The sequence below is a fragment of the Heteronotia binoei genome, chromosome 15 (genome assembly GCF_032191835.1).
Source record: "Heteronotia binoei isolate CCM8104 ecotype False Entrance Well chromosome 15, APGP_CSIRO_Hbin_v1, whole genome shotgun sequence".
Lineage (NCBI taxonomy): Eukaryota > Metazoa > Chordata > Lepidosauria > Squamata > Gekkonidae > Heteronotia > Heteronotia binoei.
In genome coordinates, this window is record NC_083237.1 from 64,866,574 (window position 1) to 64,889,824 (window position 23,251).

General features: G+C 49.6%; 2 protein-coding genes across 3 annotated transcripts in view; one reads left to right on the forward strand and one right to left on the reverse strand.

Annotated features, from left to right (window-relative positions):
* EFTUD2 (elongation factor Tu GTP binding domain containing 2) overlaps positions 1-7,704 on the forward strand; it is a 56,830-nt gene extending 49,126 nt beyond the window's left edge. For both annotated transcript variants that reach the window (XM_060256718.1, XM_060256717.1), the window contains 6 exons: positions 709-796; positions 1,448-1,566; positions 2,500-2,594; positions 4,011-4,164; positions 6,749-6,856; positions 6,980-7,704. In XM_060256718.1, coding sequence (XP_060112701.1) covers positions 709-796; positions 1,448-1,566; positions 2,500-2,594; positions 4,011-4,164; positions 6,749-6,856; positions 6,980-7,075 — 660 coding nt within the window. In that variant the 3' untranslated portion in view covers positions 7,076-7,704. The remainder of the gene's footprint in view (positions 1-708; positions 797-1,447; positions 1,567-2,499; positions 2,595-4,010; positions 4,165-6,748; positions 6,857-6,979) is intronic.
* Positions 7,705-11,518: 3,814 nt separating this feature from the next.
* On the reverse strand, positions 11,519-15,388 carry HIGD1B (HIG1 hypoxia inducible domain family member 1B). The gene is made up of 3 exons (XM_060256133.1): positions 15,289-15,388; positions 14,021-14,155; positions 11,519-11,634 (listed from the first exon to the last, which is right to left on the reverse strand). Exons 1-3 carry the CDS (start codon positions 15,383-15,385, stop codon positions 11,570-11,572), a joined length of 297 nt encoding a protein of 98 aa, XP_060112116.1. The 5' UTR covers positions 15,386-15,388; the 3' UTR covers positions 11,519-11,569.
* Positions 15,389-23,251: the final 7,863 nt, after the last annotated feature.

Here is a 23,251-nt window from a genome sequence, read left to right on the forward strand (position 1 = left end):
ATTTTTGCTGTCGTACAGAAGCAATGAAAAATAGGGCAATGCTTATCCAGAAACTCAAGACTGGAATACTCTTTTACTGGACATAAATCGGACATGCTCGCCAACTTACTCTGGGATAAAATTCTCAGTGAAATTTGAACCATTGATATATGTGTTGACCAACTCAGAAGAGCTTGCATGATTGCCCGCTGCATCGCACTTTCAGCTGCACAGACGGATGGCTGTATTTTAGGCATTCCTGCAAACTAACGTCCTTGTAACCGTACACAAAAGGCTGTTGATTCTCTTATACATATTTTTTTTCCCCATTGTCCTAAATATGAAACAGAGAGGGACGTTTTTGACAAAATAGATGCTGAAATTTTCAACTTTTTCCGAATCCACAAAACAAGAGACTTTTGCTAAATAGCTTTGGCCACGACTGTATAACAGATGTGGCAAAACTGTACTTCACTGTAATTTCTAATTGTAAATTTTCATCATAAATTTTAACCTATTGTAACTTTTAATATCTATCTATACTACGGTTTGGATATGGCCTATGAGCTTTTACGCCAAACAAACTTCTTGGTTGTTGTTTTGTTGTTGTTGTACTGATGTGCTGCTGCTTTGCGGGTTGTTGTTCTGATGTGCTGCTGCTTTGCGGGTTGTTGTTCTGATGTGCTGCTGCTTTGCAGGTTGTTGTACTGATGTGCTGCTGCTTTGCAGGTTGACAAAACTCTGTTGGGCTCTGTGAAGGACAGCATCGTGCAGGGCTTCCAGTGGGGGACCCGAGAAGGGCCTCTCTGCGATGAGCGTAAGCAAAAAAATCAAGCAACGTGACACATAGCTCCCCCCCACACACACACACACCATCAAACTTCTCCCCCATCCCAGCTGTGTGTCGTAGGCAACATGAAACTGTCGGCTCCAAATGAGTCTGAAATGACAATTGTTTCAACCACTCTCCTGTAATAACTATTTGGGGTCAGTGTGAGGTCACTGTACTTCTCTAGGGAGCCGTGCCCAGCGGAGAGGATAACTCTGCCGTAGTGTGTCTGATCTGTCTGTCCCAGGGGGCAAGAGCTGAATCACGAGCCCCTGATCTTGCCAGAAGTGGTTGACTTCCTGTCTTGCTTCACTCTTGGCTCTCTCTTCTCACCCTGAACGTCTAGAATGCGTCAGAGATCGAAGGACATTCAGATGGCCCTGCGTGGTGGTGACTTAATTTGACAAATGGCATAAAAAATAAGCCTTTCTGTGATCAGTTACCCTGAGATTAGAAACCCCTTAAATTGTTTTGGGTTCTGCTTTAAATCAGGGGCCAAAGCAAAAGTGAGCCTTAAGGGAAAAGGACCCTGAATAATCAGGAGCTTTTGACCGACGGTGTGTTTCCCTGCCTGCCCGGAGGGGTTGCAGGGGGCCTGCTTCTGTCCTCTTCATTGTGCTTCTCTTCCTTTTGCCACAGTGATCCGCAACGTCAAGTTCAAGATCCTGGACGCGGTGATTGCCCAGGAGCCCTTGCATCGGGGAGGGGGGCAGATTATCCCAACAGCCCGGAGGGTGGTCTACTCCGCTTTCCTCATGGTAAGGCCTCCTGCAGCTCCTGATGTGGCATCAACGCCTAGCAGTCCTATAGAATGCTTTCCCCCGGTATTTGAGGTGAGGGGTTGAGAAACGGGGGGTACGGAGCCTAGCCCAGGGGTGGCCAAACTTGCTTAACGTAAGAGCCGCATAGAATAAATGTCAGACGTTTGAGAGCCACCAGACAGGAATGTCAGGTGTTTGAGAGCTGCCGGGCGTGCAGGAAGGAAGGAAGGAAGGAAGGGAGGGAGGGTAGAAAAAAGCAAATAGACGGGGAGGGGGAGAAGTGGGGAAAAAAGCAATTTTAACTTTAAATGCATTCTTCAAGTTGCCAGCTGGCTTGGCTTGGAGAAGTGATCTAAAGAGAGAAATGTCTTCTCCAAGATGGCCGACAGGGTGGGGAGGGGGGCTTCAAGAGCCACAAAATATGTGTGAAAGAGCCACGTGTGGTTCCCGAGCCACAGTTTGGCCTAGTCAGTGAAAAGAGGGCAACTGTACCAGTGCTTTAAGCACCCAAAAACACTTATCTGGAAACACTTCTTTGAGCAAACTTTGTCCTCCTAACATGTAGCTTTTTGCCGTCCTTTGTCACATCATGCATGTGCCAGCAGAAGGGACTTGTTTCCGGGCGTCACAAACGCCTGCAGCAACACAGAAAAGCCGGGATGCAACTTGCAGGCCAGCTCTAATTCTCTGGGAACTTGGTTTCGTCATATCTAGCTCGTTTTGGCTTCTGGTTAAAATCTTGATTTCCCAGCAGTGAACGAATGAAAAAGAGACACCCCCTTTCCCCCCACCCCCGGCCAGGATATTTCACTGTGCTCTTTGGGAGGGGAGGGAGCAAGAAAGGAGGCCGAAGGGGAGGGTTGATTGGAGGACGGAGGAGTCACGTAGGGGATGCCTGCCTCAGTGTGACCTTGCCTCTGCTTTTCTCAGGCCACGCCACGGTTGATGGAGCCCTATTACTTTGTGGAGGTCCAGGCCCCAGCCGACTGTGTGTCGGCAGTCTATACTGTCCTAGCCCGGCGTAGGTGAGTGGTAACCCCTCAGTCAGGCTGCTGGAAATGTGAAACTGGAAGTGCCCCATTCCTGATGTTTTTGGAGGCTCATCAGAAGCCTGTTGAGGCGTGATAGAAATTCAGCTGTTAAAATGTACGCCCCTAATAAAGGGGGGGGCATCCAGTGTCTAATCTCCCTTTTCTGGGGGAGGTAATGGAGTGAGCAGTGGCCGAGCAGCTCCAGGTTTTCCTGGTTGAAATGTCTGCTGGCTGGAGGATGAAGAAGACTGCAGATTTATACCCTGCCTTTCTCTCTGAATGAGAAACTCAGAGCGGCTTACAATCTCCTATATCTTCTCCCCTCACAACAGACACCCTGTGAGGTGGGGGCAGATTTATACCCCGCCCTTCTCCCTGAATCAGAGACTCAGAGCGGCTTACAATCCCCTATATCTTCTCCCCCCACAAGAAACACCCTGTGAGGTGGGGGCAGATTTATACCCTGCCCTTCTCTCTGAATCAGAGACTCAGAGCGGCTTACAATCTCCTATATCTTCTCCCCCCCCCCCAACAGACACCCTGTGAGGTGGGTGGGGCTGAGAGAGCTCTCCCAGAATCTGCCCTTTCAAGGACAACTCCTAAGAGAGCTATGGCTAACCCAAGGCCATTCCAGCAGCTGCAAGTGGAGGAGTGGGGAATCAAACCCGGTTTTCCCAGATAAGAGAGCTATGGGTGACCCAAGGCCATTCCAGCAGCTGCAAGTGGAGGAGAGGGGAATCAAACCTGGTTCTCCCAGATAAGAGCCTGTGCACCTCACCCCTGCACCAAACTGGCTCTCCATGGACTGACTCTTTAAAGGAAGCCACAGTGGCCCTCCATTTGCAAGACCTGTGTTCCTGTGCTTCGCATTTCCCTGTCCCCGCAAGTGGCAGCCATTTGTGCCCTGGACTTTATGCCACAGATGGCCCTGTGTGCCTTCCCAGTTGACATTTGAACATATGAAGCTGCCTTATACCGAATCAGACCCTGGGTCCATCAAAGTCAGTATTGTCTTCTCAGACTGGCAGCAACTCTCCAGGGTCTCAAGCTGAGGTTTTTCACACCTCTTTGCCTGGACCCTTTTTTGGAGATGCCAGGGATTGAACCTGGGACCTTGTGCTTCCCAAGCAGATGCTCCACCACTGAGCCACAGCCCCATTCATGGCTCTCCAGGGTCTCAAGCTGAGGTTTTTCACACCTATTTGCCTGGACCCTTTTTTGGAGATGCTGGGGATTGAACCTGGGACCTTCTGCTTCCCAGGCAGATGCTCTACCACTGAGCCACCATCCCTCCAAAGCCACTCTTTGACTGCCCTGTGATGAACACGGAAGATCTCCTGAGCTGGCACTGGAGGAGCAACTGTTGGCATTGGGGGGGGGGAAACTTACGGCTTCTTTGTTCTCTTGCAGAGGGCATGTTACGCAGGATGCCCCAATCCCAGGCTCCCCCTTGTACACCATCAAAGCCTTCATCCCGGCCATTGACTCCTTTGGGTTTGAGACAGATCTCAGGACACACACCCAGGGACAAGCGTTCTCTCTCTCCGTCTTCCACCACTGGCAGGTAAGGAACTCTGGTGAGCAGGGGAGGAGCCCGTCAACATTCCAGACTCCTAACTGGGGATGGGCACAAACCTTGGTTCGTGAACCATGACGCAGCAGTTTTTGTGAGGAATTTCAGTTCATGCCCATCCCTACTCCTAACCCATGATAGAATCATGGAATAATAGAGTTGGAAGGAACCTTATCTAGCCTCTGTTTAAAAACCTCCAAGGAAGGAGAGCCCACCACCTATCGAGGAAGCCTTTTCCATTGAGGAACTGCTCTAACTGCCAGGAAGTTCTTCCTAATGTTGAGTCAGAAACTCTTCTGATTTAATATTGTTTCATTAGGAATAGGCAGACTCAAGAACAAGTCATGTCAGACTAACCTAATCTCTTTTTTTGAGAAAGTGACTACCTTGCTGGATCGGGGGAATGTTTTAGACATCGTTTATCTTGATTACAGTAAGACTTTTGATAAGGTTCCGCATACTATCCTTGGTAAAATGTGGTTTGGATCCTGTTACTGTTAGGTGGATCGGTAACTGGTTGACAGATGATACCCAAAGGGTGCTTGTGAATGGTTCCTCATCCTCTTGGAGAGGAGTGACAAGTGGAGTGCCTCAAGGGGAACCCAAAGCAACTGACACCATTCTCCTGTCCTCCGTTTTCCCCTCACAACAGCCCTGCGGGGGGTAGATCAGGCTGAGTGTGTGTGGCTGGCCCAGGATTTCCCAGCATGCTTCCACGTTAGGGTGGGGATTTAAACCGGGGTCTCCCGGATCATCGTCTGCTGCTCTTAACCTCTACACCTCACTGGCTTGGGTCACCCACTTCATTCTTTTACTGAAAATCGTGCTTGGTGCACCTTCCCCTCCTTTTTGGAGACCACGTAGGTGCTGGCGGCGGCAGCTGTCGAGTGAGATGCCTTCAGCATAGGAGGTGGGAAACGTCGGCAGCTAAATTCCATCAGAGCCTCCCTCCCCCCCCCACCCCCCGTACACATGAGCACACCTGCGCTTGCTAACATAGGTGCAGCTGGAAGAGACGATGGGCAGAGGAAGGAGGAAGTTTTGCAGGATGAAAAGAAGTGGCTTTTTGGTGACTTGATCCTCCCTTCCAGCTCTGTAATTCTGTGACGTCCATCTTGGCTGGGAAAAACCCTGGGGATATTCTGTTCCACAACTACCATTTGAAACGGACGATATATATATATATAATTTGAATATAACGATACAGGCAGTAACCCTCTGTAACTGGAGAGCCAGTTTGGTGTAGTGGAGAGCCAGTTTGGTGTGGTGGTTAAGTGTGCGGACTCTTATCTGGGAGAACCGGGTTTGATTCCCCACTCCTCCACTTGCACCTGCTGGAATGGCCTTGGGTCAGCCAGAGCTCTGGCAGAGGTTGTCCTTGAAAGGGCAGCTGCTGTGAGAGCCCTCTCCAGCCCCACCCACCTCACAGGGTGTCTGTTGTGGGGGAGGAAGAGAAAGGAGATTGTGAGCCGCTCTGAGACTCTTTGGAGTGGAGGGCGGGATATAAATCCAATATCTTCATCTACCTCACAGGGTGTCTGTTGCGGGGGAGAAAAGGAAAGGAGCTTGTGAGCCGCTCTGAGACTCTTCGGAGTGGAGGGCGGGATATAAATCCAATATCTTCATCTACCTCACAGGGTGTCTGTTGTGGGGGAGGAAGAGAAAGGAGATTGTGAGCCGCTCTGAGACTCTTTGGAGTGGAGGGTGGGATATAAATCCAATATCTTCATCTACCTCACAGGGTGTCTGTTGCGGGGGAGAAAAGGAAAGGAGCTTGTGAGCCGCTCTGAGACTCTTCGGAGTGGAGGGCGGGATATAAATCCAATATCTTCATCTACCTCACAGGGTGTCTGTTGCGGGGGAGAAAAGGAAAGGAGCTTGTGAGCCGCTCTGAGACTCTTCGGAGTGGAGGGCGGGATATAAATCCAATATCTTCATCTACCTCACAGGGTGTCTGTTGTGGGGGAGGAAGAGAAAGGAGATTGTGAGCCGCTCTGAGACTCTTTGGAGTGGAGGGCGGGATATAAATCCAATATCTTCATCTACCTCACAGGGTGTCTGTTGCGGGGGAGAAAAGGAAAGGAGCTTGTGAGCCGCTCTGAGACTCTTCGGAGTGGAGGGCGGGATATAAATCCAATATCTTCATCTACCTCACAGGGTGTCTGTTGCGGGGGAGAAAAGGAAAGGAGCTTGTGAGCCGCTCTGAGACTCTTCAGAGTGGAGGGCGGGATATAAATCCAATATCTTCATCTACCTCACAGGGTGTCTGTTGTGGGGGAGGAAGGGAAAGGAGATTGTGAGTCACTCTGAGACTCTTCGGAGTGGAGGGCGGGATATAAATCCAATATCTTCATCTACCTCACAGGGTGTCTGTTGTGGGGGAGGAAGGGAAAGGAGATTGTGAGCCGCTCTGAAACTCTTCGGAGTGGAGGGCGGGATATAAATCCAATATCATCTTCATCTTCTTCTTCTCCTGGGGGGACCAGTGATGGATTCCCTGTCTGCGCAGCCTGGCGCATGAGCGCAAGAGAATTAGGATCCTTTCACCCACTGCCTGGTGTTTCCTGCATTCCAGATTGTTCCGGGCGACCCTTTGGACAAGAGCATCGTCATCCGGCCTCTGGAACCTCAGCCTGCCCCTCACCTAGCCAGAGAGTTCATGATCAAGACCAGGCGCAGGAAGGTAAGGCTCAGGAAGTGAGAGGCTGGTCGGCCCGTGTTGCCCTCTGCCCTTCCTGCCATCGTATCCTCCCCTCTGCCCTCCCGCCCGAGTTCACTGCTTGCCCTCCGCCGCTTTCTCCCTCAGGGCCTGAGCGAAGACGTGAGCATCAGCAAGTTCTTCGACGACCCCATGTTGCTGGAGCTGGCCAAGCAGGACGTGGTTCTGAACTACCCCATGTGATCTGGCAGGTTCCTGTTTCCCCAGACAGCAGCCGTCTCCAGGAAGGACTCGGCCTTTCTCCTATTGATCGACCCGCTTCCCATGAGACGTGGCAACTTTTTGCAGGGGGCTGATGGGTCGTCGGAGCAGGTGCTGCTTCTGCGATGAGCCACCTCCAGAGTAATCCTCCCCTCTCCTCCTGGTCGGGCTCCCATTGGACAAGTGTGACCGTGTGCTTGTGTCTGCAAGAGAGCATGTTTGTGTCCTCAAGAGAAAGCAGCTCTGTGCGTGTGTGTGTGTTAAAATAAATCACCTCAAACTGTACTTGTTTGCCCAGCCTCAGGTATGAGGATTTAGTGTTTGAATCTGTCCCGTTCTGACCGAATTGTGGCTTTGCCAGCAGCCAGGGAGACCTTGCCCAAAAGGGAACTGGGAGGCACTTCCTTGCCACCCAGTCCCAGCAGTTCTCATTGAGATTAGCAGGCAGGAGAAGTGGCATCCACTGCAGGAGTGAGCTGGCTTCATATGCTGAGGGCTTGTCGCTGTCAGAGTCCTGAAGCTGAGTGGGGCTCCAAATGGAGCTGGGGGCAGTGTCGTAGAGTTCATAAACTTTTTTTTCCCCGATTTGTAATAAAACCGTTCTTATCTACCGTTCTGTCGTCTCACTCTTTTTGCTCGCGATGAGTGAGCGTGAGTCAGTAGGTCTGTAAAACTGTTTGCACAATATGAGTCTCATTGCACAGGAAAAGCCTTTGACAGAGGCCACAGCTGACACTATGGAGCTGCCTTCTACTGAACGGAGGCCTTTGGAACACCTTGAGTCCAAGGCAAACAGGCTTTGCCCTGACCTGGGGCCCTTCGGCCATGAGAGCAAGCACTCTGCCTCAGCCGCTCTTTTCATTTCTAAAATTCTCTGCGTGAGTCTGCTCTTGCTCTTGGTTCGTGGGGGCACACGGAGGCCACTAAGGAAGAGCTGAGGACAACAACAAGTGGCGCCATTCTTAATGACACAGCTGGACTGAAGCCAGAAGGACCTTCCGTTGTTGATGTGGACGGATGCAAAAGGAAAGGCCAGAGCTGTGTAATAGGAATGTGGAATGCAAGAAGTATGAATCGAGGCGAGCTTGAAATCGTAAAACGAGAAATGGGATAGTGCTAGGAGAAGTGGAAGGCAGCAAGAAAAAAGGGAGACCCAACAGGAGATGGAAGAAGAAGAAGACTGCAGATTTACATCCCACCTTCTCCCTGAATCAGAGACTCAGAGCAGCTTACAATCTCCTTTATCTTCCTTCCCCACAACAGGCACCCTGTGGAAGAGGGGGGAATCAAACACGGTTCTCCCAGATAAGAGAGCTCTGGCTGACCCAAGGCCATTCCAGCAGCTGCAAGTGGAGGAGTGGGGAATCAAGCCGGGTTCTCTCAGATAAGAGAGCTCTGGCTGACCCAAGGCCATTCCAGCAGTTGCAAGTGGAGGAGTGGGGAATCAAACCCGGTTCTCCCAGATAAGAGAGCTCTGGCTGACCCAAGGCCATTCCAGCAGGTGCAAGTGGAGGAGTGGGGAATCAGACATGGTTCTCCTAGATAAGAGTCTGCGCACTTCACCACTGCACCAAACTGGCTCTCCATGGACTGACTGTTTAGTAAGTAAGTAAGTAAAATTTTATTTGTATCCCGCCCTCCCCCGCCAAGCAGGCTCAGGGCGGCTAACAACAGCAAAATAACAATACATTTAACAAACCATTAAATTAACCCCAAACCGATTAATACATTAGTTAAAACAGTTACTAAGTCTAAAAACATTAAGTTAGATCTGACAGTACCATTATTAATCGACGCTATGCCTGTCAGTTTGTGTAATGATGGCAGATCTCCAGACTGGACCATTTTGATGTTTCTTTGTGGACTTGGTCAGCCGTTCATGAATGCCTGTTTGAAAAGGGTGGTCTTGCAGGCCCTGTGGAACTGATCAAGGTTCCGCAGGGCCCGCACCTCCTCTGGGAGTTGATTCCACAAACATGGGGCCGCGGTAGAGAAGGCCCGTGCATAGGTAGTCCGAAGTTTAACTTCTTTTGGCCCAGGGGTGGTCAATCTGTTTTTACCTACTGACCTCAGTGCTCTCTGGGGCTCATACGGGGAGAGACGGTCCCTCAGGTAGGAACCCTGTGGCTTAAAGGAAGCCACAGTGGCCCTCCATTTGCAAGACCTGAAGCAAAGCTGTTAACATCAGGATATTTTGAAGGACATGAATTCATAGGATCGTCACAAGTTGGAAGCAATTTGATGGCACTTTAATACACACAGAGACACACACACACAGGTGTCTCTTACTGCCGGCCAGCTGAGACTGCCGGGCCTGCCCCTCCCTGTACTCTGCCCCTGAAATCTTTATCTCTGAATAACAGCCCCAGAAGTTTGCATGCTTAAATAAAAATTTAGTTCCCATCTTCCTCAGGTTATGCAAATAAATAATACCCACGAAAGCCATTTTATCAGTTACAAGCTTTATTAGATCACATTTAAAACAGTGGGACTTACACCTTAATGTTTTCCTTAAATGGTAGAAAAAGTTCTTGTCTACACAGGCAAATTCTAATGGGTCTTGCAGACCTCTGCCTTTTCACAAGTGCTGGCAGAGAGAGGGTTAACTTTTTTTTATCCTGAAGCAGAGAACAATAGGGTGGGACCCTGCAGTCGGCCAGTGGATGTGGAATTTCCCTGCTTTCCCCACCCGAGAAAAGTTGATTCACTGAGTCGCAGGAAATAGCTGCTCCACAGAAGGCTGGCTGGGAAGCAGAGTGTGAGTGAGCAGGACTCTGTCACTGAGGAGAGAGCATCCCTTAACCCACGGGGCCCCGGTCCACGGTCCAGTACCGGTCCGTGGCCTGTTAGCAACCGGGCTGTGACTTGTATAATTATTTCATTGTATATACAGTGTAGTAGTAACAGTAAGACATTGGATTTATATCCTGCCCTCCACTCCGAATTTCAGAGTCTCAGAGCAGCTCACAATCTCCTTTACCTTCCTCCCCCACAAAAGACATCTTGTGAGGTGGGTGGGGCTGAGAGAGCTCTCCCAGAAGCTGCCCTTTTCAAGGACAGCTCTGCTAAAGCTCTGGCTGACCCAAGGCCATTCCAGCAGCTGCAAGTGAAGGAATGGGGAATCAACCCCAGTTCTCCCAGATAAGAGAGCGATGGCTGACCCAAGGCCATTCCAGCAGCTGCAAGTGGAGGAGTGGGGAATCAAACCCGGTTCTCCCAGATAAGAGCTATGGCTGACCCAACGCCATTCCAGCAGCTGCAAGTGGAGGAGTGGGGAATCAAACCCGGTTCTTCCAGATCAGAGAGCTCTGGCTGACCCAACGCCATTCCAGCAGCTGCAAGTGGAGGAGTGGGGAATCAAACCCGGTTCTTCCAGATAAGAGAGCTCTGGCTGACCCAAGGCCATTCCAACAGCTGCAAGTGAAGGAATGGGGACTCAACCCCAGTTCTCCCAGATAAGAGAGCGATGGCTGACCCAAGGCCATTCCAGCAGCTGCAAGTGGAGGAGTGGGGAATCAAACCTGGTTCTCCCAGATAAGAGAGCGATGGCTGACCCAAGGCCATTCCAGCAGCTGCAAGTGAAGGAATGGGGAATCAACCCCAGTTCTCCCAGATAAGAGTCCGCACACTTAACCTCTACACCAAACACTTTAGAAATAAAGTGCACAGTTGTATCATCCCAAAACCATCGCCCCATTCCCGGTCCATGGAAAAATGTCTTCCATAAAACCAGTCCCTGGTGCCAAAAAAGTTGGGGACTGCCAAAAAAGTTGGGGACTGCTGCTAACAGCCCTAAAGTCTCCCCTAGAGATGGGTACCAGATGGGTAGCTGCATTAATCAGTCTGTAGCAGAAGAAAAGAGCCAGAGTCCAGGAACCCCTGAAAAGCTAACAAATTTGTAGCAGGGGACGAGCTCTTGTGAGTCCGTGCTGCCTATCTGAGGAAGTAAGCAGTGACTCACACCTTGCCACAAATTTTGTTAGGTTGATTCCCTACTAGCCTTATGCTTCTCTCACTCTCAGCGGGGCTTCCATTGGATTTCACGCTATCTGCCCCGGGGCTGCAACTAGCTTTGTCTTTTTCATGTGGCAAACAGAAACTTTTTTAGAGGATCTTGTTTGCCGCGTGAAAAAGGCGGAGTGAGTTGCATCCCCAGGGCAGATAGTGTGAAATCCGATGGAAGGCCCGCTGAGGAGGGAAATTGGTGTTAAGTCTTTAAAGTGTTGCTGGACTCTTGCTTTTTTCTACTCCTTGAGTGTCCCTGTACTGCTCAGTGCAACTTTGCAAAGTCATATATATCAGAAGAGTGTTGTTTCCAAAAATGCTGGAGCTGTGTTAAAGGAAGGAACGGGGGGGGGGGGGGATGTTGCTTCTTTTGCAGGAGCAAACTCAATTTCCCAGCCATGTTGGGATTACCACAAGGGCCTTCACAATTGCTGAAGAAAAAGGGAGAACCCAGGGCCAGCTGCGGCCTGCCTATTTCTCTGGTCCAACTGGAGACTGTTTCATGAAGTGGTCCTTGTACATGCTGTAGACAGCACCTAGAGGGGAGAGAAACCAGAGTTCGTGCAAAACAAGCAGGGAGGGGGGAGTCCAAAATGCAACACCCTTTCATCCCAGCAATTGCCTTTATTTAAGCCTGTTTCTTCTGGCAGGAGGGATACTGGACTATACATAACACTGAAAGAGCCCAGCGTTCCCCTTGGAAATCCTAGAGCAGGGATGGGAAACGTCCATCCCGAGGACCTTTTATAGCCCTTGAGATCACTTGGTCTGGCCCTCAGAGTGCTGGGCCAAGCCGGACCACGTGGCAGCCTCCCTGGAGCCTGGCTGGCCAGTATGGATCGTGGGGCGCAGCCACACTGTGCGGTGGCCTCCCTGGGGCCTAGCTGGCTGGCCAGGATAGCTTTGGGGCCTGGAAAAGTCACTGTCACCGTTTATGTAAGTTTCCCCTTAATTTATTTCCCTTTCTATTTTTCCCCCCATTTCTTTATTCCTCTTTCTTCCTCCCCTTTCTTTGTTTCCCTTTCTTCCCATTTCTTTATTTCTGTTTATTTCCCTTTCTTCCACCCATTTCATTTCCCTTTCTTTTCCTTCCTCCCTCTCTCTCTGCTGGGCATTGTGAAGGACTGTTGCTGGAGTGTGCGTGTGCCTTTAAACGTCTGCTGGGAGCAGATGCAGTTTCTGCATGAAGGGAGGGAGGGGTGGGGGGTGCGAGCCAGCTACCACTTGATTATCCCAGATGGTGTGGCCTAATATGCTAATATTAGGGGATGTGGTCTAATATGCTAATGAGTTCCTGCTGCAGTTTTTCTACAAAAAAGCCCTGGAACTAGGCATTTGCCTAGGGCCGTGTGTGTGTGTGCCAAATTAGGAAATAGAAAAACAATGATTTGCATTAATTTTGCCAGCCTGACTCGTTTTCCCTCGGTGGAGCACTGTTTTTTAAGTTGATAATTATATATGGCCTGCAAATGATGTTATAAATAATGTTATAACATACCAATTGGCAGAACTATCTGTTAACCAAAAACTAAGCTTGACTCTTTGCCCTCCACCTCCAGCCTTCTTGAGCTTCTGAGGAAAACCATTCTTCTGTCCTGTAGCCAAAAAAGAAACTACATCCTCTCTCTCGGGTTTCCCAGATCTGCTCTGTGATACCGCACTGGAGAGAGAGTGTGTCCCTCTGAGGGCTCGGCCCCCCACTCATTCTTGGAGACTCCCACATTTCGGGCATTCCAGTTCCCAAATTGAGATATGTAAAGCCTGGTGCTAGTGAGGGACCACTGCCAAGGCCTCAGCAAAGTCCAGCTGGGTCAGAACCATACTAAGTGGTTGTCACCACCCTACCAGCAGCGAGACACTATGCCTTGCCTACTGCCATCTCTGGATGAGCCTATTCTCTTCTTCAGAGGGGGAAAAAACCTGAGGCAAAATAGGCATTCCACCTTTCTGCTTTCTCTCTGTCCTCTGTCACCAGCCCACTGGGTGCTAGGGTTGCCAATCCCCAGGTGGGGGCAGGGGAGCCCCCGGTTTGGAGGCCCTCCTCCCACTTCATGGTCATCAGATTGTGGGGTGAGGAGAGGGAAATGTCTGCTGGGAACTCTATTATTCCCTATGGAGACTGATTCCCATAGGAAATCATGGAGAATTGATCCGTGGGGATGGGGGGGGGGTTCTGTTTTTTTAGTTAGAGGCACCAAATTTTTAGTATAGCATGCAGTGCCTCTCCACAAAATAACCCCCAAGTTTCAAAAAGATTGGACTGGGGCCCCAATTCTATGAGCCCCAAACATAGGTGCCCGTATCCATTATTTTAATAAAAGGAAGGCATTTAAAAGGTGTGTGGTCTCTTTAAATGTGATGGCCAGAACTCCTTTTGGAGTTCAATTATGCTGGTCACACCCTTGCTCCTGGCTCCATCCCCAAAGTCTCCAGATATTTCTTGAATTGGACTTGGCAACCCTACTGGGTGCCCCTCAGCTGAGTGTAAACTCTCTTAGTGGTGAAGAGTGTGTGTTTGAGGTGAGCTCAGTAAAGTTGAAGTTGTGCCTTGGATGCTGGCTCTGGGTACCACACACAAGTTATCAGTTGACACAAGGTGGTATAAAGTGGCACTAAGTCTTGGTGATCTTTTAATAAAGACTCCCAGGGGGAGAGGAGGACTTGGGCGGACCCAGTATTGTGAAGCAGATGTAGATCTCTTTTTCTGTCACATTTTTTAAATCCCGTCCCTTCCTTTGTAATGTTCCAGAGCAGCATTTCCCCTTTTCTCCAGGGCTGCTAGAGTGACAGAAAATCATCCAATAAGCTTCCTGGCAGTATGGGGATTTGAACTCAAGGTCTACTCTGACTCTCCAACCACCGCGTAACACTGCCAGTTCAGGTGCTCCACAGACAGCCGTGTCTTTCTGCTTTCCACCTTACCAAGGGTTACGGCTCCAACCAGACAAGCCTGGGCAGCGACCCGAGTGTGAATCAAGTGGACGGAAATCTTCATGTTTCCTCTTTCCCTCATTCGGTAAAGGCCGTAGGCTGCCACCACCGCAAACCCCACCATGCCTATAGGGGAAGAGAAGCCAAAGAGGCATCCAGTTCTGAAAGGGGGCTCAGTGCGCTCGCCCCATTCCGAGCAGGGCATCTTCAACCTGCCGCAAAACTGACTGACCCTTGTCCACTCTCTCCTCCCGTCATAAGCACCCTAGGAAGCTGAGCTGCGTTTACCCTTAGGTGAGTCTTCTATTTGTTAGCGTATAAATATATTCTCAAACATTCTCTATGACCCTTCCACTAAAACTGGCTGATAAACAAGTCAGATCCTAATTCCTCCACATAAAATGGATTGCCTTTTTCCTGATTTTGAGGTACAATGCCATAAAGTCCCATCTCCAAGGCATCCATTTTCTCCAGAGGAACTGATTTCTGCAGTCTGGAGATTAACTGTAATTCCAGGGGATCTCCACGTGGGACCTGGAGATCCCCTGGAATTACTGGCATCCCTGTTTTCAGGAAAAAATCTAGAAGCAACAAACAGCAAGGATGCTTTAAAAAGCAGCATAATGGAGAAAGCCTTTAACTCTGGAGTAGAAAAGATACTTTATTGGGTTCAGCCTCCAGCAGCTTCAACTAAGTGCAGGATCTCAGAAGGACCTCTCTGAAGAAATGTCTCTCTTGAAGAAATGCCAGGACGGGGTCTCATGGACTAAGATTTAACTGCATCAGTTTGCAAGTCCAGATTTCTGAGTCTGCCAGGGCCAGATTCAGACCCACTGATGCCCAGTGCCCCGCCCAACTCCCAGTGCCCCTCGGTTGGCCCGCCCTTTGCTTAACCGAGAAGACATCAAGACTCAATAAATGCTGAGGTGAAATAAGGGATTAAAAATTCAGTTTTCTTCCAGGCCAGTTTTCTTCCAGCATCGGCTGTTTTACCCGGCAAACAGAAACTGGTTTTTAAAGGTTTCAGTTTGCTGCGCGGAAAAGCTGACACCGGTTGCAACCTCAGGGCAGATAGTGTGAAATCGGAAGGAATTCCTGCTGAGAAGAGAAACGTGAGGGCGGTGTAAGGCAAGGGGGAAATCGGTCCAAATCTGTGCTTCTCTTGGACTTCCAGTAGGGCTCTACCCCTTTGTGCAGGAAATGGGCAAATAGGATTTCAGAGAAGGGGAGCATCCCAGTCACCCCCCTGCCCAACTCACCGACTGGCACCCAAGGACTCTTCTGGGCCTTTTGTAGAAGTTTGGTACCGACTGTGCTTTCAAGCTCTGGAGCCCAACCGCCATTGTCCGTTGACATTTGGAAGCTGCAGAAATGGATTTCCACATTACAGGCCAAAGGGGAAACCCGCAACGTGGTCTTGCAAAGCAAATCTAATAGATAAGGAAAACTTTACAGCCTTGGAGCGCCACAGAAAGTGCCTGTGCCAGCTTTCCCCCCACCCCCACCCCCATCCACCCCCCCCCCCCACTTCAGGGTTATCAGAAAGCCAGGGTGGGATGTCCGAAGGGCACTCCATTATTCCCTATGGAGACCGATCTCCATAGCGTATAATGGAGAATTGATCTGTGAGTATCTGGGGCTTGGGGGGGGGGCTGTTTTTTGAGGCAGAGGCACCAAATTTTCAGCATAGCATCAAACCCTGCCCCCAAGTTTCAAAAAGATTGGACCAGGGGATCCGATTCTATGAGCCCTAAAAGAAGGTGCCCCTATCCTCTATTATCTCCAGTGGGAGGAAGGCATTTAAAAGAAGCGTGGTCCTTTTAAATGGGATGGCCAGAACTCCTTTTGGAGTTCAATTGTGCTTGTCACACCCTTGCTCCTGGCTCCACCCCCAAAGTCCCCAGATATTTCCTGAGTTCGACCTGGCAAACCTACCTCAATGATGTAGTAGGAAGTCCCTGCTACAGAACCTTAAATAAAGATGTTTGGATCTCACTGGCAAGCATAGCAAGTTCAAGAAGGCACTTTTGCCAAAATGTGATCCATGCAATACCCTTATATGATTGTTCTTGCTAGGAAAAGTTGAAGGCAGGAGGCAAAGAGAAGGACCTGACATGAGGTAGTCTGATTCAGTCAAGGAAGCCCTGAGGGCTCTCCGTTTGCAAGGTCTCAGCCAGGCTGTCCATGAGAGGACGTTTTGGAGGACATCAGTTCAGAGGGTCACTATAAGTCAGAAGTGACTTGACAACATGTAATGCAGAGACAAATGACTGAAGAACTAGATTCTTAAAACTTGGGCCTGGGAAATCTGTCTCTTGGGACTCTGTTGCTGTTTAAGTGAGCCTGAGCGTAGATGGGTCGGAGTGCTGAAATTGTGCCCTTGAAACGGTCTGAGGCAGCCGAGGTGCATCCACTGGCCGCCAGCAATGCATCTGTGCTTCAGTAATGTGAGCTGGATTACCCCAGGGATACATAAGGAAGAAACTCCAATAAGCACACAACATGATTCATCGTAAGAACATCAGAAGAGCCCTACTGGATCAGACCTGTGGTCCATCTCATCCAACATCCTGCTTCACACAGTGGTTCCTCTGGACAGCCCTGTTGGATCAGAGCAGCAGTTCATCTAGTCCAGCCTCCTGTCTCACACAGTGGCCAACCAGTTCCACTGGATGGCTAACAACAGGGCATGGAGGCCTTTCCTTAATGTTGCCAATTAGTGCCTCTGAATTTGGAAGTTCCCCTCAGCCGCCGTGACTGATTGCTATCAATACAGAAGAAGAAGATATTGGATTTATATCCCGCCCTCCACTCCAAAGAGTCTCAGAGCGGCTCACAATCTCCTTTACCTTCCTCCCCCACAACAGACACCCTGTGAGGTAGATGAAGATATTGGATTTATATCCCGCCCTCCACTCCGAAGAGTCTCAGAGCGGCTCACAATCTCCTTTACCTTCCTCCCCCACAACAGACACCCTGTGAGGTAGATGAAGATATTGGATTTATATCCCGCCCTCCACTCCGAAGAGTCTCAGAGCGGCTCACAATCTCCTTTCCCTTCCTCCCCCACAACAGACACCCTGTGAGGTAGATGAAGATACTGGATTTATATCCCGCCCTCCACTCGAAGAGTCTCAGAGCGGCTCACAATCTCCTTTCCCTTCCTCCCCCACAACAGACACCCTGTGAGGTAGATGAAGATATTGTATTTATATCCGCCCTCCACTCCGAAGAGTCTCAGAGCGGCTCACAATCTCCTTTCCCTTCCCCCCCCCCACAACAGACACCCTGTGAGGTAGATGAAGATATTGGATTTATATCCCACCCTGCACTAAGAAGAGTCTCAGAGCGGCTCACAATCTCCTTTCCCTTCCTCCCCACAACAGACACCCTGTGAGGTGGGTGGGGCTGGAGAGGGCTCTCCCAGCAGCTGCCCTTTCAAGGACAACTCTGCCAGAGCTCTGGCTGACCCAAGGCCATTCCAGCAGGTGCAAGTGGAGGAGTGGGGAATCGAACCCAGTTCTGCCAGATAAGAGTCCGCACATTTAACCACTACACCAAACTGGCTCTTATCCTCCATTAATCTATCTCTCTCTTATCCTCCATTAATCTATCTGAGCCCCTTAGATAATAAATAATAAACACATAATAAATTAATCCAGGCTTGTGATCCAGAACTCACCTTCTCTCCGGCAGTCACTGCTCTGGCAATTTGCTGCTTTGCTCCCAGCTTTTCTTTCCAGAAATCGTAAGCTGATCCACTGAGATCTCCCTGCAGTCTTCCTGTGCAGGGTTGTTTTCACAAGGCCCGTGGAGGATGTTTCCCATCTTCTCACTTTGAGGTTGCAGTACAGTCCGCACATTGGCCTGTGCCTTGATCTTTAAACAAAAAGATGGCTGGCAGCTCAGTCTGCTCATGTTTACTTCTTAACCCTTGCTCTGCCCCTATTCCTTCTACTGCGAAGGACTAGAGAACTCCACCAGATAAACCCATCAAGCAAAAGGAGTGATGATGACACTGAAGCGGACATTTTGGAGCAGGGGTCCCCACTGTGGTCTTGTGGGTGCCATAGTGGCACGCCCCAATATCTTTCCTGGCACCTGCCAGGTATTCTTAGAAAGTGGACAGGGCCAGACGGGGCTTCTGCCATTGGAGATTTCATTGGCTCTGCAGATTTTTTTTAAATTTTGCTTTGGCTGCAGCTTCCACCACATTACAAAGGTGCAAGAGGTAATCTGTGGCAGCCATTCTGTGGCAGCCATTCTGTGGCTGACTTCACCTTCTGCAGCAGCCATTTTGTGTCTGCACTTACCATACTATGTCAGAATTCCAAAAGTGCCACAGACTCAAAAGGTCTGGGGACCCGTTTTAGAAGACAAACTGTTGGTAAAATTATATATGGGCAGTCCAGTCCCATGACCTGCTCTTTTGTATGTGTCCTAGTAAGTTACTGTCCATGTCTTGTTTTATGGAGAGGACTAGGAATACAGCCTGTTGTGAAGAAAAATACAATGGGCTCTAGAAAGAGGCTCTGGGCGAGTACCCCCTTCTATCCCACCCACCCAAGTGAACGCTTTCACTCCCCCCAACCTTGCTGTCTTCCCACCCACCCAAGGCAGCTGTTTTCTGTAGGGGAATTGATCTGGCTTCAGCTTTCCATCTCCTCCCCCATCCCTGCAGCCTCCACCTAGGAAAAGGATAGTCTTTCTCCACAGTGTGTGTGCGTGGTGGGGGGATAAGCAGCTTACATAATTCTCCTCTCTACCTTTTGATCTGCACAACAACCCTGTGAGGTAGGTTAGGCTGAAAGTCTGTGACTGGTTTGAAATCACAATGTGGACCAAACCAGGAGGAAGCAACCTCAACAGGGTTATAATGACACAAAGTCCAGCCTGCAAAGCAGCTATTTGCTCCAGGGGAGCTGACCTCTGCCATCTGGAGAGCAGTTGTAATTCTGAGTGATCTCCATCCCTCACCTGGAGATCTAGTAAAATCAGGCATATTACAGAATGAGGCCTTTGTCAGCAATTTGAAAGACTTCTTTAAACGTAAATGATGTGCAGCCTGCAAATATATGGTGGAGGGTAGTGAGTATGTGGATCAGATTAATAATGTACTTATAAATTTAATTTCGTTGTAACATGCTCATATATCTTTCATATTGTTCTTGTGAGTTAAAGTATATAGGCATAATGACCAGAGTTGTGAGGACAAGGCTGCTTGAGCATCGTTCGAGGATACATAATAAAACTCCACACATACCTGTGCTGGAACACTACGAACAGGCTAAACACCCAGAGGAAGATATGGAATTTACAGTGTTGTATTGCCGCAGAAGTAGAAAGTGGACAGGGCTGGATGGGGCTTCTGCCATTGGAGATTTCATTGGCTCTGCAGATTTCTTTTTTAATTTTGCTTTGGCTGCAGCTTCCACCACAGTACAAAAGTGCAGAAGACCTTTCCAATCTCAGAATGTTGCACAATATTACTGCAAAAAGAGGCTAGGTTTATATATGATTTAAAGACATATAGCCTCATGCTATATGCTGAGGGGGGGGAAATGGCCGTCACCGGGACAGGAACAAGCAGGCTGTGGCCATTGGCGGGGTGGGTGGGTGGGAGTGCAGGGGTGCCAGATCCAGGGAAACAATCCATGGGGTGCAATGCATAGCATCTACCCTCCAAAGCATTAATTTTCTCCTGGGGCACTGATGTCTGGAGTCTGGAGATAAGCTGTAATTCCGAGGGATCCTCAAGTCCCACCTGGAGGCTGGCATCCCCAGGGGTAGGGGAAATGGCCGCCTCATTGGCTGGAAAATTCAAACTTTCCCATTGCACGGCGGCCATCCAGCCTTTATGGCAACCTTTCCCAAGACTTTTCAGCAAGGCAAGCTTGAAAAGCATAAAGGGAAAGCCCTCTGGGGTACAGAAATACGCCACAATTGTGTTTTCATCTTATTTATTAATCAGATTTTTACCCCGTCTTTCTATCCCCGTCAAGCCACCAAGGCAGCTAACAGAATAAGATTAAGGCAGCTAACAGATTAAAATAGCATCTTTCAAGCCGTTATAACCAACACATAACTACATCACTAAAGCATGTCAAACCCAAACCTCAAAGTACAAAACAGAGACGACACTTAAATGCCGCGGGGAGCAGGAAAAAACACCCACTCCCTAATAGAACGGAATCTGGGGTTGAGTGATAACCCATGGGGAAATGGCCTAAACAAACGTCAGCTAGCCTAGCCCCAGGAATCTGGATCAGAGAGGGCACTTGGGCTATGGAAAAAAGGGCTGGGCCCCATCTCTCTCTCCTGTTCCACCCCCCACCCCCCATCCCTGCCTGCCTGCCTTCCTTCCCATTGTGATCTCAGGGTTCCCACCAGATCCGAGCTGGGATGTATTTTTCACACCGGATGTTTTGCCCCTTAGGGAGGCTTGGGAACCCCAGCTGGATTCAGCAGCTGCACACATCCAGGCCCCACGTTTGCGGAGGGGGCTGCAGTGGAAAATGCTGACCCGCTTTCACATTCCAGGCATGAGGAATTAATTCACTGTGCCAAAACAACAGAGGCAGGTCCCAAGGGGACGAGGATACATATCTGTGTTTATCAGAGAATACATCCGAAACCGAATCAGTCCATCACAGCCTGAGCAGCTCTCTGCTGCCGACAAAAGGGATCGATTATTCTGCTGTCAAGGCCGAATCCCCTCCAAAAGGTGCAGGTGGATCTTCACTGTTGTTCTTCCCCAAAAGCGACGATTGCCCTGCAAGCAATGTTCTCTCTAAGCTGCAGAGTCTTGTGAGCAAAAATTCTGCTTTGTGAGCTATTACAGCAATTAGTGTGCTCTGGGGTCATCCTTCCTGAGCGAAGACAAAAATGTGTGAGCTGGAGGCTAAAGATCTGTGAGGTAGCTCACACCACCAACTCAGCTTAGAGGGAACATAAGAACATAAGAGAAGCCATGTTGGTTCAGGCCAGTGGCCCATCCAGTCCAACACTCTGTGTCGCACAGTGGCCAAAAATTTTTCATATATTATATATACACACACTGTGGCTAATAGCCACTGATGGACCTCTGCTCCATATTTTTATCTAAACTCCTCTTGAAGGTGGCCATGCTTGTGGCCGCCACCACCTCCTGTGGCAGTGAATTCCACATGTTAATCACCCTTTGGGTGAAGAAGTACTTCCTTTTATCCGTTTTAACCTGTCTGCTCAGCAATTTCATCGAATGCCCACGAGTTCTTGTATTGTGAGAAAGGGAGAAAAGTACCTCTTTCTCTACTTTCTCCATCCCATGCATTATCTTGTAAACCTCTCTCATGTCACCCCACAGTCGACGTTTCTCCAAGCTAAAGAGTCCCAGCATTTCAACCTTTCTTCATAGGGAAAGTGTTCCAGCCCTTTAATCATTCTAGTTGCCCTTTTCTGGACTTTCTCCAATGCTATAATATCCTGCCTGCAAGTCCAGTGAACAGCCATGGTTGTTTTGAAGCACTGGCTTCTACAGGCAAGTGAGGTAATATAACGGCATGGATGCAGGGCAATCCTCCCTCGGCAGTTCCTGCTTTGTGTGAAAGGGCTCGTTAAGATTTATATAAAGATTTGGGAAACATGGCAAAAGCTCTGAGTTCCGTCACCTTAAATTTTATCAATGTAGGACTGCAGCGAGGAGCAGAGGTTATGTCAGGACCTATGCCCGGACAGATTTATTGCTGGAAACTCCCTGCCTATCGCTGATCATCCTTCTTTTAATTCATGGGCAGTTTCCTGTCCCTGCATCCCACCCACTTCCCTCACTCTATGGAGAGGGCAGTGAGATCACGGAAAAGAGGGTGGCCCCTCCTTTGTCCCTCCTGAGCGTGACCCCCGCTGGGCTCTGATGCTCAGCCGGAAGCTTTCCCATGGCCGCTCTTGGGTTACAATGGCCGGCTGCTAATTGCTCCCCTTGGAAGAGCTGGCCCTCGTGACATCCTATGGTGGGGATTTCCATAGGCTAACCGTGCCCTGTGCCCCTTCTATTCTTTGTCCATCCTGCTTCAACAGCTGCCAGACAGAATAACTCATGACCCCAACTGTGTAAGCGGAGAGAATTAATAAGTGGATGATGTTTTAAAAAATAAAATAATATAGGTATGTGCTAATTGTGACTGTTTTAGTCTTTGGGGGGTGGGGAAGGATCAATGTGTCTAGGACCCTGCATGTCCCAAAATTTAGCTCATGATCAGACAGGGACAGACTCTTAAAAGTTCTTTGCTGTTGTAAGCTTTCTGACATATAGCTCCTGCAGAGCCAGTTTGGTGTAGTGGTTAAGTGCGCAGACTCTTATCTGGGAGAACCGGGTTTGATTCCCCACTCCTCCACTTGCACCTGCTAGCATGGCCTTGGGTCAGCCAGAGCTCTCTTATCTGGGAGAACCGGGTTTGATTCCCCACTCCTCCACTTGCAGCTGCTGGAATGGCCTTGGGTCAGCCAGAGCTCTCTTATCTGGGAGAACCGGGTTTGATTCCCCACTCCTCCACTTGCAGCTGCTGGAATGGCCTTGGGTCAGCCATAGCTCTCTTATCTGGGAGAACCGGGTTTGATTCCCCACTCCTCCACTCGCAGCTGCTGGAATGGCCTGGGGTCAGCCATAGCTCTCTTGTCTGGGAGAATCGGGTTTGATTCCCCACTCCTCCACTCGCAGCTGCTGGAATGGCCTTGGGTCAGCCATAGCTCTCTTATCTGGGAGAACCGGGTTTGATTCCCCACTCCTCCACTCGCAGCTGCTGGAATGGCCTGGGGTCAGCCATAGCTCTCTTATCTGGGAGAACCGGGTTTGATTCCCCACTCCTCCACTCTCAGCTGCTGGAATGGCCTTGGGTCAGCCAGAGCTCTCTTATCTGGGAGAACCGGGTTTGATTCCCAACTCCTCCACTTGCAGCTGCTGGAATGGCCTTGGGTCAGCCATAGCTCTCTTATCTGGGAAAACCGGATTTGATTCCCCACTCCTCCACTTGCAGCTGCTGGAATGGTCTTGGGTCAGCCATAGCTCTCGCAGGAGTTATCCTTGAAACAGCAGCTGCTGTAAAAAGCTCTCTTAGCCCCACTCACATCACAGGGAGGTAAAGGAGATTGTGACCACTCTGAGACTCTGAGATTCAGAGAATAGGGCAGGATATAAATCCAGTATCATCAGCATCATATATTCAGTTCTTCCCCAGTTTTCCTTTT